The sequence below is a fragment of the Podarcis erhardii genome, assembly GCF_964252035.2.
Source record: "Podarcis erhardii genome assembly, chromosome: 4".
Lineage (NCBI taxonomy): Eukaryota > Metazoa > Chordata > Lepidosauria > Squamata > Lacertidae > Podarcis > Podarcis erhardii.
The window spans coordinates 86,553,297-86,569,222 of NC_138508.1; the positions used below are offsets into that span (position 1 = coordinate 86,553,297).

The window sequence follows — 15,926 nt, forward strand, 5'->3', positions numbered from 1 at the left end:
CACAGACCTCTTGTGTATTATTTTCTAGCTCAAGAAGTGTAAGAGGAAAAACAAATATTGCAGAGAGAATTTTAAAAAAGAGTTTCCAAAAGAAGCTAAACTATTTCATATTAGTGGACCAGTGAAGCCAGACTGCTGTATCTTACATTTTATAATTATATTATACCCCAGACTGCTGCATCTTCTTGCTTTATCATCAAATACTCTCAGACCTCAATATGCAGAACACAGCTAAAAATATATATATTTCTCCCTGAAAGACCAGTTTGTGCTACAAGAAAGACATGAATATTGCATGATTTTCTTTTTTAAAATGTAATGAATGTCACAAGCTTGGCATATAAACATATGAGGTGGAGTGCGCAATTGCCACTACAGAAGTGTGCGCAATTGCCAGGAGAGGCTTGCCTGACCTTGGGGTGGGTGGATCTGTCTCTTTCTAATCCATGTCACTTTGGAATATGTTCATTCATAAGTCTGTCATACTCTGTTTCAGCATAAGTGGAATGTTCAGAATGATCCAATTCACACCTTCCAGTCTAATGTGCAGATCTGAACAAAATGGTTATCCTTCAGAATTACTGGTAACCTCCCCAAATTCTGTGAGGTAGGTTTTCAGCTCAAGAAAGTGTTACGATTCATTAAAATGCATGTATTTCTTAGATGAAATGCAGTTCTGACAGAAAATATATTTAGAAATGCATACTTGGTGAGAAAATATGTTTAAAACGATGTGTGGCATTCAACTAAGTTTTATGCAGAGTAGACCCATTGAAATTAATAAGTGATGCCTGTCAATTCCAGTGGGTCTACTATGAGCAATACTTAGTTGAATACACTCTTATTTTCTCTACCAACATTATTGCCACTGACATTATCCCTGACTCTGCCAAAGGATATTCTACTCAAATAGAAGCATAAAATGGTGCTACATCTCCCAAAAAAAGAAGGTAAAATTTAATTTTTATCAAAAAGTGGTATAAAAGGCCCCAAAGCGGGACCCAAAACCAACAAAAAATTATGATGCTATAAGAAATATAGCAACATATTGTAATTTGCCTGTGAGCGCTAGAAGCTATGCTTTACAGCAATAATTCCACTCTCCACTTATTGGCATCTCAATATTCAATGCTAATTTTATTACACTGGGAGAGCAGTAAAGAATAAATACCTGTATTGACTTTTCTTTTTTTCCCTTTTTGCCAAGGGAAAAAAATAAAATCTTAATCTGGTTCTGTAGAAATCAACATAAAGCTTAGCCAGAAATTAAGCTTTGAATATAAGGAGAATTCAGATTTTGGGGAAAGCTCTGAGCAGATGTACATATAATAATGATGATGTGACCATTCAGTAGCAGCAAAGGTCATTTTAACACTACACACCTTTGCTGTGACTGAATTGATTTCCTAGTTTTACTCTGAGTGCAAGTAGGCTGCCTGCTGAGGGGAAGGAGAAATTGTTGGGTGCTGACATGCTGAAGTAATTCTGCCCCTTAGTCTCCTTGAGTGCAAGACTATACCCAAAGGTTGCATTAGTTCAAACAATGGCTCAAAAGGGCCTTGCATTCCAAACTACAATAAGGAAAAACAAAATGTAATTTACACACAGCCCCTTCAAAACAAAAGGCAGTCCTGAAATAATATGCAGAATGACTGAATTATGGCATTTTTCCTGGTAAGGGAATATCGCTCTTGTCCTGACATGAAAATGGAGACCAGAACAGAAAAGGATAAAGCCCAAGGCAAAACATCTGATCACCACTTGTTGCTATAGTCGATAGGAAGCCACAAGGAATCTGCAGCATCTTTACAAGAAAACTGATCTCCAAACACAGGAAGAAGACAGATGAAGCAGAGGGGATCAAAGATGATAAAAACCCAATAATTGTTTTTACAACCTAGGAATTCTTTTAACTACCTTCTTTAATCAACTCAGATTTCAGAAACGAATCTTCATCAAATGGGCCTCTGAGATAAAATAAGCAAGATGAAATATAGCGGCTGGGCATCTGCAGAAAGAATACTAGCTTACCGTTACTATTTCTTGCGCTGACACCCAGCTGTTCCTCCAAGGCGCTCAGAGTTACTTGCACACATGGTCCCCAGATGGCCTCTCATTCAATTGGCACCAAGAGCCAGACATTTTAGCTTTGATTCCTTCAAGACCACTCTTCCGAGTTTATTTTACAGGATTTCTTGGGGGGGGGGGACGACACGGGTGGCACTGTGGGCTAAACCACAGAGCCTAGGACTTGGCGATCGGAAGGTCGGTGGTTCGAATCTCCGCCACGGGGTGAGCTCCCGTTGCTCAGTCCCTGCTCCTGCCAACCTAGCAGTTCGAAAGCACCTCAAAGTGCAAGTAGATAAATAGGTACCGCTCCAGCGGGAAGGTAAACGGTGTTTCCGTGCGCTGCTCTGGTTCACCAGAAGCAGCTTAGTCATGCTGGCCACATGACCCGGAAGCTGTACACCGGCTCCCTCGGCCAATAAAGCGAGATGAGTGCCACAACCTCAGAGTCGGCCACGACTGGAACTAATGGTCAGGGGTCCCTTTACCTTTACTAAGGATTACTGAGATAACGTGGTATCCAGCACCCAGGTAAAAGCGCTCCAAGTACCCCCGTATTATGACTTTAACATGCTCTGAAGCGAGATCACAAAGTGTACCTGATAGTTAAAGTGAGAAATGCTTATTCCAGGTTACTGATGCTTTTGGTGAGTATAGTTAACTCCAAAAGAAGTTAACTTGCATCACAGTCTTGTACATGTCTACTCATACACAAGTCCAACTGAGTTTATTATTTATTTACTTACTATATACAGTCATGGGGGGAAAGAAAGTACATTTTCTTTGATTTCTATGGTTTAACGTATGAGGACATAACAACAACAATCTGTTCCTTAGCAGGTCTTTAAAATTAGGTGAATACAACCTCAGATGAACAACAACACATTGGCATGTAACACTGTGGCAGGAAGAATCAGCTGCACAGATATAAGACACCTGGCTTGCAAGTAGTACATGTGAAAAGGACCTAGGGGTCTTAGTAGACCACAGGCTTAACATGAGTCATCAGTGTGATGCAGCAGCAAAGAAGAGTTAATGTTCTTCTAGCCTGTATCAACAGAAGTATAGTGCCCCAATCAAGGGAAGTAATAGTACTGCTCTATTCTGCCTTGGTCAGACCACACCTGGAATCCAGCATCCAGTTCTGGGCACCACAAATTAAAAAGGTTATTGACAAGCTGGAATGTGTGCAGAGAAGGGTGATCAAGATGACCAAGAGTCTGGGAAACCAAGCCTTATGAGGGAGTTTAGCCTGGACAAGAGGAAGCTGAGAGGAGATAAGATAGATATTTTCAAATATCTAAAGGGATGTCTCACGGAAGATGGAGCAAGCTCCTTGTCTCCTACTTTGGAGGGCTAGGATGTGACCCAATGGATTCAAGTTACAAGACAGGAGGTTCCAACTAAGCATCAAGAAGAGAGTGGAACAGGCTCTCTTTGAAGGTGGTGGTCCATTGGACATTTTTAAGCAGAGGTTGGATGGCCATCTGCCATGGATGCTTTAGTTGATATTCCCTGCATTGCAGGGGGTTGGACTAGATGACCCTCAGGGTCCCTTCCAACTCTACAATTCTATGATCCCTGAACAACGTGGAAAGGGGCACTGGTGACTGCTGAGAGGACAATGGGACAGGGGACAGCCTTTGAATTAAGGGGAACACAGCTGAGTCTTTGTATATTAAAGTGTTAAGACAAGAAGCCCCTTGAGGTCAAGCTTTGTCTTCTTATTTCAGACTCTAATGAAGACAAAACAGACCACATCCAGCCTAGGTTAAGTAATGAGCCATGGCCTTAGAAATCAATCACAAAAAGAGGGAGAGAATGCTAGGACGAAATGTATTCATGACCTCCTTTTTAAAAAATTCATTCATACCAAAAGTGGGATTTCTTACATGCAAATTCAATTTTACTAGTTCTGTTCTATGTATGACTACTCAGAAGTATGTCCTATCCCTATATACACACACTTGCTTGGAAAGAAACCCGAAGTAGACATGCACAGTAAAAATGGAAGGAACAATCTGGCTTTCTACAGCTGGTGAGACTAATCTGACATACAGGTTATACTGTATATGCTGAAAGAAACCAGCAAGGCTTATTTGCAGAAACTGCAAGGAGATAAAAATCAGTCTACATATTTTACTTGCCTCATTATTTTCAGTCAGCTTATTGTTCAGCGCAATGGATAAAAACTAGTAAACCCCCCTGCGGTGTTTTAGCCTGCCTGGGAAAACTATTACATTAGAATAAAGAACTCGCTGTGCAAAAAATAAAAAATAATCTAGGATAAATCTTAACGCAGAGGATTTCCTCATGCGAAACATAAAATTTAAATCACAGGCCAGAGAAACAAAACTGCAGTTTGTTACTGACCTTGCTTTCAGTCAAAACCTCCCAAGACAGACCTATAAATTGTTATGAGTTTGGGGTTAACACATTCCCCTGGACTACTACAGCTTGCCAGAACACAATAAACAACAGTTTGCAAGCAGTGTCTCCAGAGAGGTTTCCCAGTGGCCTACTTACTTGGTATTATAGAACGACTAAAGAGTTTCTATTACCTATGAATGCACAATGAAAGTAAAGGCTATTTGAATGCACAACAAAAAAAGTGCAACGTTAGATAAAAAAACAGAAATATGAAACAAGACTATGGCTTCCAGGACTAGATCATATTGTTCTTTCTTAAAAACAGCTTTAAGCCCATATTGAAATCATTCACCATCTCAAACAATTCTATGTCCATGAGCAAAAATGTCTGTCTGAGGCCTCCTTTGAACATTCCTTAAAAATGCCAAGAGAGGAAGTCTTAGCAAATTATGTTTTCTGCATCCCCACTACTATAGAACGGGCAGGGTGCCCTGCTGCAGAGACAATTCCTAACTTGTGCTTCTGGCTAATTAAATCTGAAAGAAAGAAGAAATACTCCTAACAGAACAAAGCCTTAGTATCGATTTGGCTCCACCGATTTGGAAAATATATTCATAGGGTGACTACCCCTATCCCTTTTGGGCACAGGCAACCCTACAAATCAAGTCATTCTAAGGAAGGGCTTAACTCACTTTGCACAAATATAGGGCTGGAGGAAAAAATACGTCTGGTGCAAGAGGTTAATTTTCCCCAGCACAGACAAAACACTATATGGAATACCTGCTCAACACAGACAACCACTGTTGCCATTACAGGTAGAGAATAAACCTCTAAAAGTGGAAGCAAATGAATGGGTTATCATTGTGAAAATGAGAATGACTAAGGCCCGGATTCAACTAACCCAGTGTGCTAGGGAGCAGTATCAGCGCTTCCACTGGTCTACTCCCTAAAATCTGTGCTAGAGGGTCAGGAAACTCCCAGAACAGCACGCGGGGGGGGGGGGGAGGAGAATGGGGGTTGTCCCATCTCGCATGCAGAAAAGTTTCTGCTGACAGAATAAGGGTGCAATGTTGAATTCCTCCCTTAAAATCTGGCTGGACTTTAAAGTGCTGTGGTTCAGCATTCATGATGGACAATTGTGTCCTTTAATTGAATGTAGTAGGATCCCAACCTTCAGATGTTTACAGATAGACTTGTAGAGTTGGAAGGGGCTACGAGGGTCATCTAGTCCAACCTACTGAAATGCAGGAATCTTTTGCCCAATGCAGGGATCAAACCCGCAATCCTGAGATTAAGAGTCTCTTGCTCTCATCACCTTGTACCCTCAAGCTGGAGTTACAGTCCAACACCTTCTGCTGGGCATCAGGTTGGGCGATGCCACCATCCATAAAAGCACATCCTTAAGCATAAGCAAATCTTATCACTGGTAAAACAGGCTTCCGCCTCCAGCAATATTTAGGAATAAGCCAGAGGAAGCAAGAAATATTATATTATATATAAGAATTTATAAAATAAGCTAAACAAGTCCTGCTACAAGCTCCAGCTCTGCCAACTACATTATTTCCAAAGCATAGTCACTCGAGTTATCAGGCAGATGATTGGTGAAATCTTAGGTTAATATGCCGTACAGCTGAATATGCTCAGTATAAAACACATATTTCTGCAAGTCTATTTGTAAACTGAAGTATTGGGCAAAGAAAACATAGCAGTTCAAATCTTTGCAACTTATCTATTTTGTGGCAGAAAAAAGTGGCATTAAATAAAGAAACAAGCCTTTTAGTCTCAGCTAATTTTTTTGGTTTTGTTTCAAAAAAGCTTAGTAGAAAGCGTTTCATTTTTATCCCCTTTTCCAAAATATAAAAAGGGGTGCAAACTTTGTCCTGCCTCTTATTATTTCTGCTATTCAGCTCAATACAAATTATCACATTTGGCTCATGCCCAGCAAGCAATGTGTAAAGGCATTGTAAAGGAAAACTGATTTCGTTTCTCTTTGATCGCCACCAAATAGAATTTACTCTCCTGAGTAACACTACAGGTTTTCTAGATATGTACTATGCCAATGATTAAGGAGTACATTAGAGTACATTAGAATTTAATTCCTTTCAGTTTTTTTCTTCTTTGACTATTACAGGTCAAAGAAAATGAAGAAAATTACAGGTGCCAATAGAGGGAATAATTCATTAAAGATCAGTGATCAATTGAAAGAGTAAGGCTACCATCTGAGATATTTATTAATCTGTCTATCTGCTCAAGGGCACAGTGTGGGAGGGGAGGGTTTAACAGGGATGGAATAGCAAAACAAAAACATTTCCAAATTACTCACAATAGGTAGGAAAAAGGTTCCTTAAACAGTTAGCCGATTCTGGTAAGTCACCAGATCTGCCTCCTATTGCCTCTGTTTTTAATAAATCAGGATTAGCTAGAATCACAGAGTGGGGAATAATCTTATAAAAACCATTAGCTCCTTCTGGCACCATTCCACCTCTCTTTTTAAAAAGGGCTTCTTTGACCTTAGAGCTGAATCCCTTCTCGTAATCGATCTCCCGCTCAGAGGTTTAAATATATTGTCTACATTAAAGATCTAGAGGGATTTAAGAAGTTGATGAGATGATTTGGCTATCAGATTGGTGAAGCTTAATACCAATAGTAGAAGAGGAGGAATCTGTAAGCTGCAAACCTGTAGGTGCCACAACAGAAAGAGTGTGCGTAACTCAGGAATAATGTTTATCCTTCTCATCCAATGCCAATCTCCAAATCCAATCTCTGGGTTCCAGCCAATGTTGCACATGCAGGAAACAATTTTTTCAGCCTCTCTTCCAACTCTATGATTCTATGAATACTTCTATGAATACTTTCCTTTCCCATACTACTGATATCCTCCAGCCCTCTGAACATCGGACCATCTGGGAAGGGGCTACTGAACATTCTGGGATGTGGCATATGGTGTGGAAATTTGGGTGTGTGTGTGCCTAAAATCAGGCAGAGGAATCTTGTACTACTGTCACATGATTCTTTATTTCAGGTGATTTCTCCCCCCCAAAAAGATAGTTCAGAATGTTCAGTAGGCTCCACCCATTTGCTGCTGCCTTGGTCATCCGAATAAGTTTTCCAGGAGAGGGTATTGAGAGTTGCAGAAGCATTGGACTACTGGTTGCACAAGCTACCTTCTGCTTGTGCAATGTTGACTACAACCCGCCATGTTGAAAGGATCTCATGGGTAATAGTATGTTTCCTAGCACAATTGAAAGTGTTGGTGCTGACCCTTAAAGCCCTAAACGGCCTCGGCCCAGTATACTTGAAGGAACATCTCCACCGCCATCGTTCTGCCCAGACACTGAAGTCCAGTGCCGAGGGCCTTCTGGTGGTTCCCTCCCTGCGAGAAGCCAAGTTACAGGGAACCAGGCAGAGGGCCTTCTCGGTAGTGGCACCCGCCCTGCGGAACGCCCTCCCATCAGATGTCAAAGAGGAAAACAACTACCAGACTTTTAGAAGACATCTGAAGGAAGCCCTGTTTAGGGAAGCTTTTAATGTTTAATAGATGGTTGTATTTTAATATTCTGTTGGAGGCTGCCCAGAGTGGCTGGGGAAACCCAGCCAGATGGGCGGAATATAAATAAATCATCATCATCATCATCATCATCATCATCATCTTTGCCTTAGACCTTAGGTAGCTGCTGCCAATACTGGGATAGAAGACAGAGCAATGGTTTTAGAAGGGAAAAAATTAATGCAGGTGTTTTATGTGCTTCATTGGGTTCAGGGTCTGGTCATAAAGCGGTGGATAGTTAGGCCATGGTTTCCTGAAATTCTACCTCCAGAATGCTCTTTCCACACAAGCTCATGTGCCTAACCCAGTGGGGGCACCTGCTACATAATCCCATCCCTGCATACTGTAAATGACAACGTTCTAGGCTGTACACTGTTCATACAAGGAGGTACTGACAGGTAAGAAGTCACCTGGCTACATATTAAAGAGGGGAAATGGGAAATTATGGAAAGGTGGTTTGCTAAGCAGTTTGCCTTGTTTTTCATCATCAGACCCCGACAATCTTCAAGGAACACAACATTTTAATGGAACACAATTTCAAACTATGCTTGGGGGTACTTGACAGCTATGGCAGGAGGCTTTTGTTACTTTGTGGGCCTTTCAGCAAGGCCGTGGCACCATCTTGAACGTTATGCTTTTGGAAGGCTTACAAACAAATGTCAGGCAAATGGATCACATCTGTCAAACGAACACGTCAAAAAACCTTGCTTCGGAGACAATTTTTATCTACCCGCCATTGCCCTAGTTTTGAATTTTCACTTGGGACTAGGTAAAGGTAAAGGTACCCCTGCCCGTACGGGCCAGTCTTGACAGACTCTAGGGTTGTGCGCTCATCTCACTCTAGAGGCCGGGAGCCATCGCTGTCCGCAGACACTTCCGGGTCACGTGGCCAGCGTGATGAAGCTGCTCCGGCAAACCGGCACCAGAGCAGCACACGGAAACGCCGTTTACCTTCCCGCTATAAAGAGGTACCTATTTATGTACTTGCACTTAAGGGTGCTTTCAAACTGCTAGGTGGGCAGGAGCTGGGACCAAATGACGGGAGCTTACCCCGCCGCGGGGATTCGAACCGCCGACCATGCGATCGGCAAGTCCTAGGTGCTGAGGTTTTACCCACAGCGCCACCCGCATCCCTAAGACTATGTAACAGCAAAATATCATTTCTGGATAGGTATTTATTACACCGTACTAAAGACTGCAGAAGTTGGTGGGATCTATCGAGGCTTGCTGTCTGGGACTGCCAAAAAGACCAAACTGTACTCCACATTCTTGCAACGGAATCCAACCAGGTCTCAGCAGAATCAGCCTCAGAAGTATGATAACTGCAGGGTCCTCCTTTATATCGCTGTAGCATATGGCTACGGTTAATCTAAATCACAAACCCTCATCCATCAGCAGCTCTTCTTTCCTAATACTTGGGAAATCCTTTGTGGATTATGAGAGCTAACTCGTTGATAAACTATGTCACCTCCAAATGAAATTACACATTAGTACAACCAACACAATCAGGCACACATTCATATTTTTTTTTAAGTTTAGCCTACTCTTGCTATGAAATCTAATTTTTTTGCAGAAAATGGACACCTTTGCTATAGAAATGGCGTGTGAGGCATTAGGTGTATTCTCTGTGAAATAACTTTCTTTCAGTAATATATTGAATAAATATTTTGCTGAGCATGTTGAAGTACAATTCATTGTCTTACCTGCCACTTTATGTCACTGCATATTTACAAAAAGCTGTCTAACTTGCAAAGGGGCTTGTCTGAGTAAAGTTGACAGCATTTTTTTGTCTACTGACAAAGTAGACTATGACATACAAAACCAAATGAGCTTTACTTGTTTATGTCACTTTGGAGATGACGATTATATTATTATTACCCCACCCATCTGACAGGGTACAGACAAGAATGCGGGCAAATTTTGGAGATCAGCAAAGAGGGGATGCATTTTAAATCTGGGAAGCTTGAATCCTACTGCAATGCTGCAAGTTGAAATAAATGATCCTGGGAGATCCTATGAGTACCACACATACAATTCTTTAGCTGCAGACCTTGTTCTGAATACAATTCCCTTTCTGTCACAGCATCCAATAAGCAAACAACTGATTTGGTTGCTCACCTACTTGCTGTGAGGGGACTAAGGAAGGCAGGGTCACTTCTGACCTTTCCTTGGGTACAATGGGGATGGGAGTTGAGACATAATCTAAGCACATTCTCAACAGCATTCATGATAGAGGGGAGAGAAAATCTCTGTTTGGTGCTTAGCTTTCTGTGGTGCTGCAAAAGCATTAATTCAGAAGCAAGGAGAAGTATCATTTACAGCATTGTTCTGGAGGAGGAACGTTTAGGAGAAATATTCCCCAAGGAGAACATCTACAGACTTAAACACTTGTGTTCGGCATCCTAATGTTTTGCTTCCATAAATACTAGACTTCTCCAATCCTTTGTTTTGCTTTTGTTTCGAGTGACTGATTAAAGCAAAATTAAATTGTTTAGCGCTCGTCAGGTCTGATTGCATGATTACAGTTCCCTCCTATTACAATTCACTTCCGAAATGAGGTCAACCAGCTTCTCCGATTGCACAGCAATACCAGAGGCAAAAGAATAAAGGTTACGAAGAATGATAGAATTCTGAACATGCTCAGATCATTGATTAGATTTCTGCCAGCAAAGAAATGTCTCCTTTGATGAACATTTCTTTCAAGTGGCATGTCTCTCTGACTAAGTGTTATTTTATTTCTCCTAAAGCTAACAGGTGTGTCCCTCTGCTCCGCTGGCTGATTAACTGTCTTGTTTTCATCTAATACAATAAACAAGTAATTAAAATAACAGTACCTTTTAAAGGCTACTATGCAATGTAGGTAACAGTTTGGGCATGCATGCCACTATTATATATTTGTAAAATAAATTCGTCTGAATTAAAAGATGTACAGGTTCAACAAAATCAGTTTTGGAAATCATTTAAGGGGCTTTGAACTCAGCAGCCCACATTTTATGATCTAGATGAAATAATTTTACTGATTTATCAAACAAATGAATGTTTTCAGCCATGATTGATGTTCTATTTTATTATTTTATAAAGCTTTGCAGCTTGTTCTAGTTGGTTCCACTATTTCAGTGAGACAAAAGCTTTAGCACTACAATCTTCTAATGCTTGGATCTCATTATTTTACTCCTGGTAAACATCATACAAAAGAGAAAATAAAACATAAATATTAAGTTTTGCTACCATGCATTTGTACTAGATAAAGAGACAAATCTTGAACAAATCAAGGCAATCCAGCTTTGTAATATATCTGTATCACAACTGGGGTGGGTGTGTTAAAAGATGGAGGCTTTTCTATAGCTGTCCTACACTAAACCACTCACATGACATTAACTCACATATCCCTGATATTCTTCCCCCAATCCGGATTTTCAAAGGGATTGGAACCCTAATATTCCGTTTTTGCAGAATATTTTAAGAAGAGGGGAACACTAAAAATATGGCCTCCCAACAGTCTACATTTCATTCTGATGAACTGGTAGATCAAGCCTGGGGGGGGGGGGAGTAAGAGATGGACAGAGGTGGAAGCATATGGTGAACTGAAACTATAATGGGGTGTCAGTTACAGCAAGATATTCGAGAAGCTGAGCATGGCACTGTCCTCCTCTGATAGAAAATAGTTTGGGGAAGGAGACCCGACTCAGCAGAAGCAGATCATAACCTTTTATGCCCCTATTCCACTCCACAGGCAAATAAAACTTACAAAAGATGAATGAGAAAAGGGTATATTTAGGCAAACAAGTGGATTTGGCTGCCTAATACCAAAGCTCTTTTAACTGAACAGGTTAGAATGCAACATCTAAAGGCACAAACAGAAGCAGTGCAGGATATCTGATAAAGATCTCCTACAGGGAATAAGAAAATTAATAGCAGCTTTGGGTTGGAGATCAGATTGGGACAATGATCCCGACAGTGCAGGGCTTAATCCTTTCTTCCACATGCTGTATTCCCACTCTAAGATTGATTCTCCACCATATGATCTGGTTTGCTTTTTGGAAAACCTTCCAATTTTATTCATTTATTTGTACATTTACAGTGTGATGGAATTTGGAACTAGAAAACAGAAAAGGACAAAAGGGTTAGATCCCACTGCTTTGGTATAAATCCAGTCAGTGCCCCTCCCCCTTTATTAATCTTTTTACGCAATCAAGGATCTCCTGCATCACGTCTGGGTGCACCCGAAGATTTGTAACACTCTTCTTGCTGGAACTGACAGCTAACCCATTCTGACGTGAAGAGAGACATAACAGAACATGAACCTATTTAGCACGGAAAAGGAACGTTAATAAAAAAACCAACAAAACTGCTTACCACAGGGCAAGCCGCTGCTCTATTTCCTTTAAAAAGTTGGTGTGAAATTTGTGCAAAGGTTCAAAGTTGGAAAAGATGAGACTCTTCAGTGCTTCTGGCATGCAGTCTTCCTTGCTAACTGTGCTCTGGAACCACTAGAAAGACCAAGAAAAGCAATAAGGCAGGTCACCTTTGGGACAAAGTCTGTTGAGTAGCATAGCCTTTCCATGGGGCTAAAAGAGAATAGGTTCTGCTTGGTGAATGACTCTCCCCAGCAATATCACATCACAAATCTGCATCTTGGCTCAGCCAAAGGGTGCTATATATCAGTGTTTCCCAACCTTGGATCTCCAGCTGTTTTTGGACTACAACTCCCATCATCCCTAGCTGGCAAGACCAGTGGTGAGGGATGATGGGAATTGTAGTCCAAAAACAGCTGGAGACCCAAGGTTGGGAAACACTGATATATATAACGCCTTATTAACAAAGTAAATTAGCTTCTAGAATGTGTTTATTGAGAATGTATAAAATGTTTATGAGTTTACTGCGTTGGGGGTGGCAGCATCATATGAACGGGTTAAGTTTAAAATAGCATGTATATGTTGGTGGCCAAGAAAAGCTGGGTTCTTTTTACTGTGTTAAAGGATTGTAAAATTTCACTTCTGATTGGCTTGCTGCATAGAAATTCTTGGTCACTCATTGGATGAGAAAAGTGACTTGATGAGGAGAGGCCACTCAAAGTGGGGGAGATCAGGAGTCGGCCATTGCCTCACATATTCCCTATCCGGTAGGGAGAAGGTATTGAGCAAAATGTATCAATTAATTTTTGGTATTTCCCCACCACCACCACCACAAGAAGAGGGTTGCGAGGGAGGGAAGGCACAACCCCCTAGAATCCCTTAAGTTAAGTTTTGTCCAGAAAAGCTCATGGCTGTGTGCGTAATGCAAAAGCAAACATACCGACGTGATAACTTCAAGGTCTTTCAGGTAAGTTCGTTCTGTGGTGGAAACTTCTTTAGCAATGAAGTATGCTTTGTCAGTTGGAAACCTCTGAAAACAGAAAGAAAGAAACATAGGTTTTGGTCTTTACCCAAAGAGTAAGTTCACAAATTGAAGGAAAATAATAAGGAAGAAAGAGTGGGCCTATTATAATTCAGAGAATTATAGTTCAGAGAATTTTGGAAAAACCTTGCCCAACGTGATACAGTGGTACCTCGGGTTACATACACTTCAGGTTACATCGCTTCAGGTTACATACGCTTCAGGTTACAGACCCCGCTAACGCAGAAATAGTACCTCTGGTTAAGAACTTTGCTTCAGGATGAGAACAGAAATCGTGCAGCAGCGGTGCAGCGGCAGAAGGACCCATTAGCTAAAGTGGTGCTAATGTGGTGCTAAAGAACGTTTCAGGTTAAGAACAGACGTCCAGAATGAATTAAGTTCTTAACCTGAGGTACCACTGTATATTTTCAGAAATATATATATTTTTTAGCTGCTATGTATTTATTAAAAATGGTTTCAGACTGCTCTCTCATACAAAAAGTCAAGGTGCTGTACAACAAAATATACAGTAAATCATAGTAAACCACAAAAACGTTAACAAGTTTAAACAACTGGACACAGCGGCTGCAGAACCCCCAAGTGTCCCTATTTTCCAGGGACATCCCTGATTTAGAGAAGCCGTCCCGGTTTCTTATTTGATCTCTGAATGTCCCACTTTTCCCTAGGATGTCCCTATTTTCACTGGAGAAATGTTGGAGAAATATGAAATTTTAACTAAAGATTTGAGGTTAACTTTTTATGGTCATGGGGCTTCCAACGCAGGATTTGTGAGAACATGATTTTTCAAAGGATCCTCTCAAAACCCCCACAAAATAGTAAGAAGCTCCCATGCCCATGGATGCCTCCTGTAATTTCCTGGATCTGCTGTCATCCTATGTAAAAAAAAAGAATCAAGAAGATCCAAAGATCCATGAGGATCTGTGCCCTGAGTCATTTTTGTGGTGCTGAAAAGCACTGGAGCTGTGGTTCTTACCACAAAGCTGCCACTGCAAGCTTTGTTTTGATAAGAGTTTTCTGATGGAATTTTGGGGATTTTTTTTGGGGGGGGGTACCATGTAAAATCATGCAAATGTCAGAAGTTCCATTTTAATTCTCCTGGATGTGACATTTGTCTGAACCCTGTGGAAAAGCAAAAAATATATCTCTATGTGCTTTCTCTTTCTGTATGAAGGAGTGACCCAGGGGAGGGGAGGAGAGAAGCAATCAGGAATTGACTCTCTCTATTATCTATTTCTGGATCAAGATTTGTTTTTGGCTTATATGTACCTAGTATTTTCAGTATTAGGATACAATAAGGGGCATTTACTGCTTCCTCCAAATATGTAAATATGGGAAAGAACTGTTTGCATGCAGGACAGTTAGCACTCCATGCAGTAATTGACCAAGAATGACTTCATATCCATATTCCAAACAAGGTACACGTCATACCTCCGAGAAACCTAATGAATTTCGTGATTCACAAATGGCAAAGGAAAGCTCTGAGGTTTACATATAAAGAAATTGCATTCAACTAATGGTGTGGTGTCCTGCTACCTTACCCTAAAGACATAAACTCTTCCAGGCAATGCAACAACTTTTATTGCCCTGCCTCCACCCAACGATCAGTGATGTGATAAGCACCCTGTAGCCAACATTGGAGCATTTCTAAGCAAGCTTACACAGAAGTTATCAAGAGTTCACTGGCACTCGCTCTCTAGTAAGCACAAAGCAGGATTGCAGCCCAGGTTTTCTCCATTGTGATGGTTGTCAAAGGGGCCTTGTCAAACGTGGATGTATTATGATTTGGCTGTCTACAAAGTGCAAGGAAAAAGCTCAAATCAGCTGTACAGTCAGCCAACTAGCCAATACGTGGAATGGAAAAGCAGTTTCCAGGCTTTTGACTTCATTCTTCATGCACTTTGCCTGCTTTGTCGAGGAAGTCAGCTGAACCCTGCTGTGTGCTCCATTAGAACAATCAAGGCTAAGAGCTGCCAAATCGTGCCTTGCGACCGAGAGCAAGAGCAGAAAGAAATACAGGAGAGCAGGGAGTTGGATGTTATCGGTGTGGGCAGCATCAGGCAAAGGGGACCTAGTGAGGTGGTAATGTAGCCTTATTAGACTTTACCAATTGGTGGGCTCTGCGTTGCTCCCGGATGGGAGGAAGGAAGTCAAGTGACACCGAGGGTTGGTTCAGAGAAAGAGTTCTTTATTTCTGCTCTCCGGAGCAGAAGAAAGGTACTTGCATGGTCAGTCCACAGCAAGTCCAAAGAAATGAGAAATCTCATGCAGTATATATATCCTCCAGGCACCCTCTCCCCCCTTCCCCAGGAATCCAGTCACGTTAGCTTGTACACGCAGGTTGACATCACAGATGTTCCTGCTCCAGTACTCTTAACCATAAAAGGGTTTTCCTTCCTGTACTTCTGACCATAAAAGGGTATTCCTGTTCCTATACTCTTATCTTGGAGCAAGAGGTCACCAACTCCAAGAACACACTCTGGCGCTGTTCCCAGACTAGATCTGTGCGTCAGAGTGTGTTCAGTATGTAAGATCAGACCTAGACGTG

At 41.3% G+C, this 15,926-nt stretch overlaps 1 protein-coding gene across 7 annotated transcripts in view; it reads right to left on the reverse strand.

Moving 5' to 3' along the window:
- Positions 1–15,926, reverse strand: part of FARP1 (FERM, ARH/RhoGEF and pleckstrin domain protein 1) — a 187,037-nt gene that overhangs the window by 26,020 nt on the left and 145,091 nt on the right. For all 7 annotated transcript variants that reach the window (XM_081858064.1, XM_081858062.1, XM_081858061.1 and 4 more), the window contains exons 15-16: positions 13,280–13,369; positions 12,341–12,474 (exon numbers count right to left, since the gene is read on the reverse strand). In XM_081858064.1, the coding sequence (XP_081714190.1) occupies positions 12,341–12,474; positions 13,280–13,369 (224 nt within the window). The remainder of the gene's footprint in view (positions 1–12,340; positions 12,475–13,279; positions 13,370–15,926) is intronic.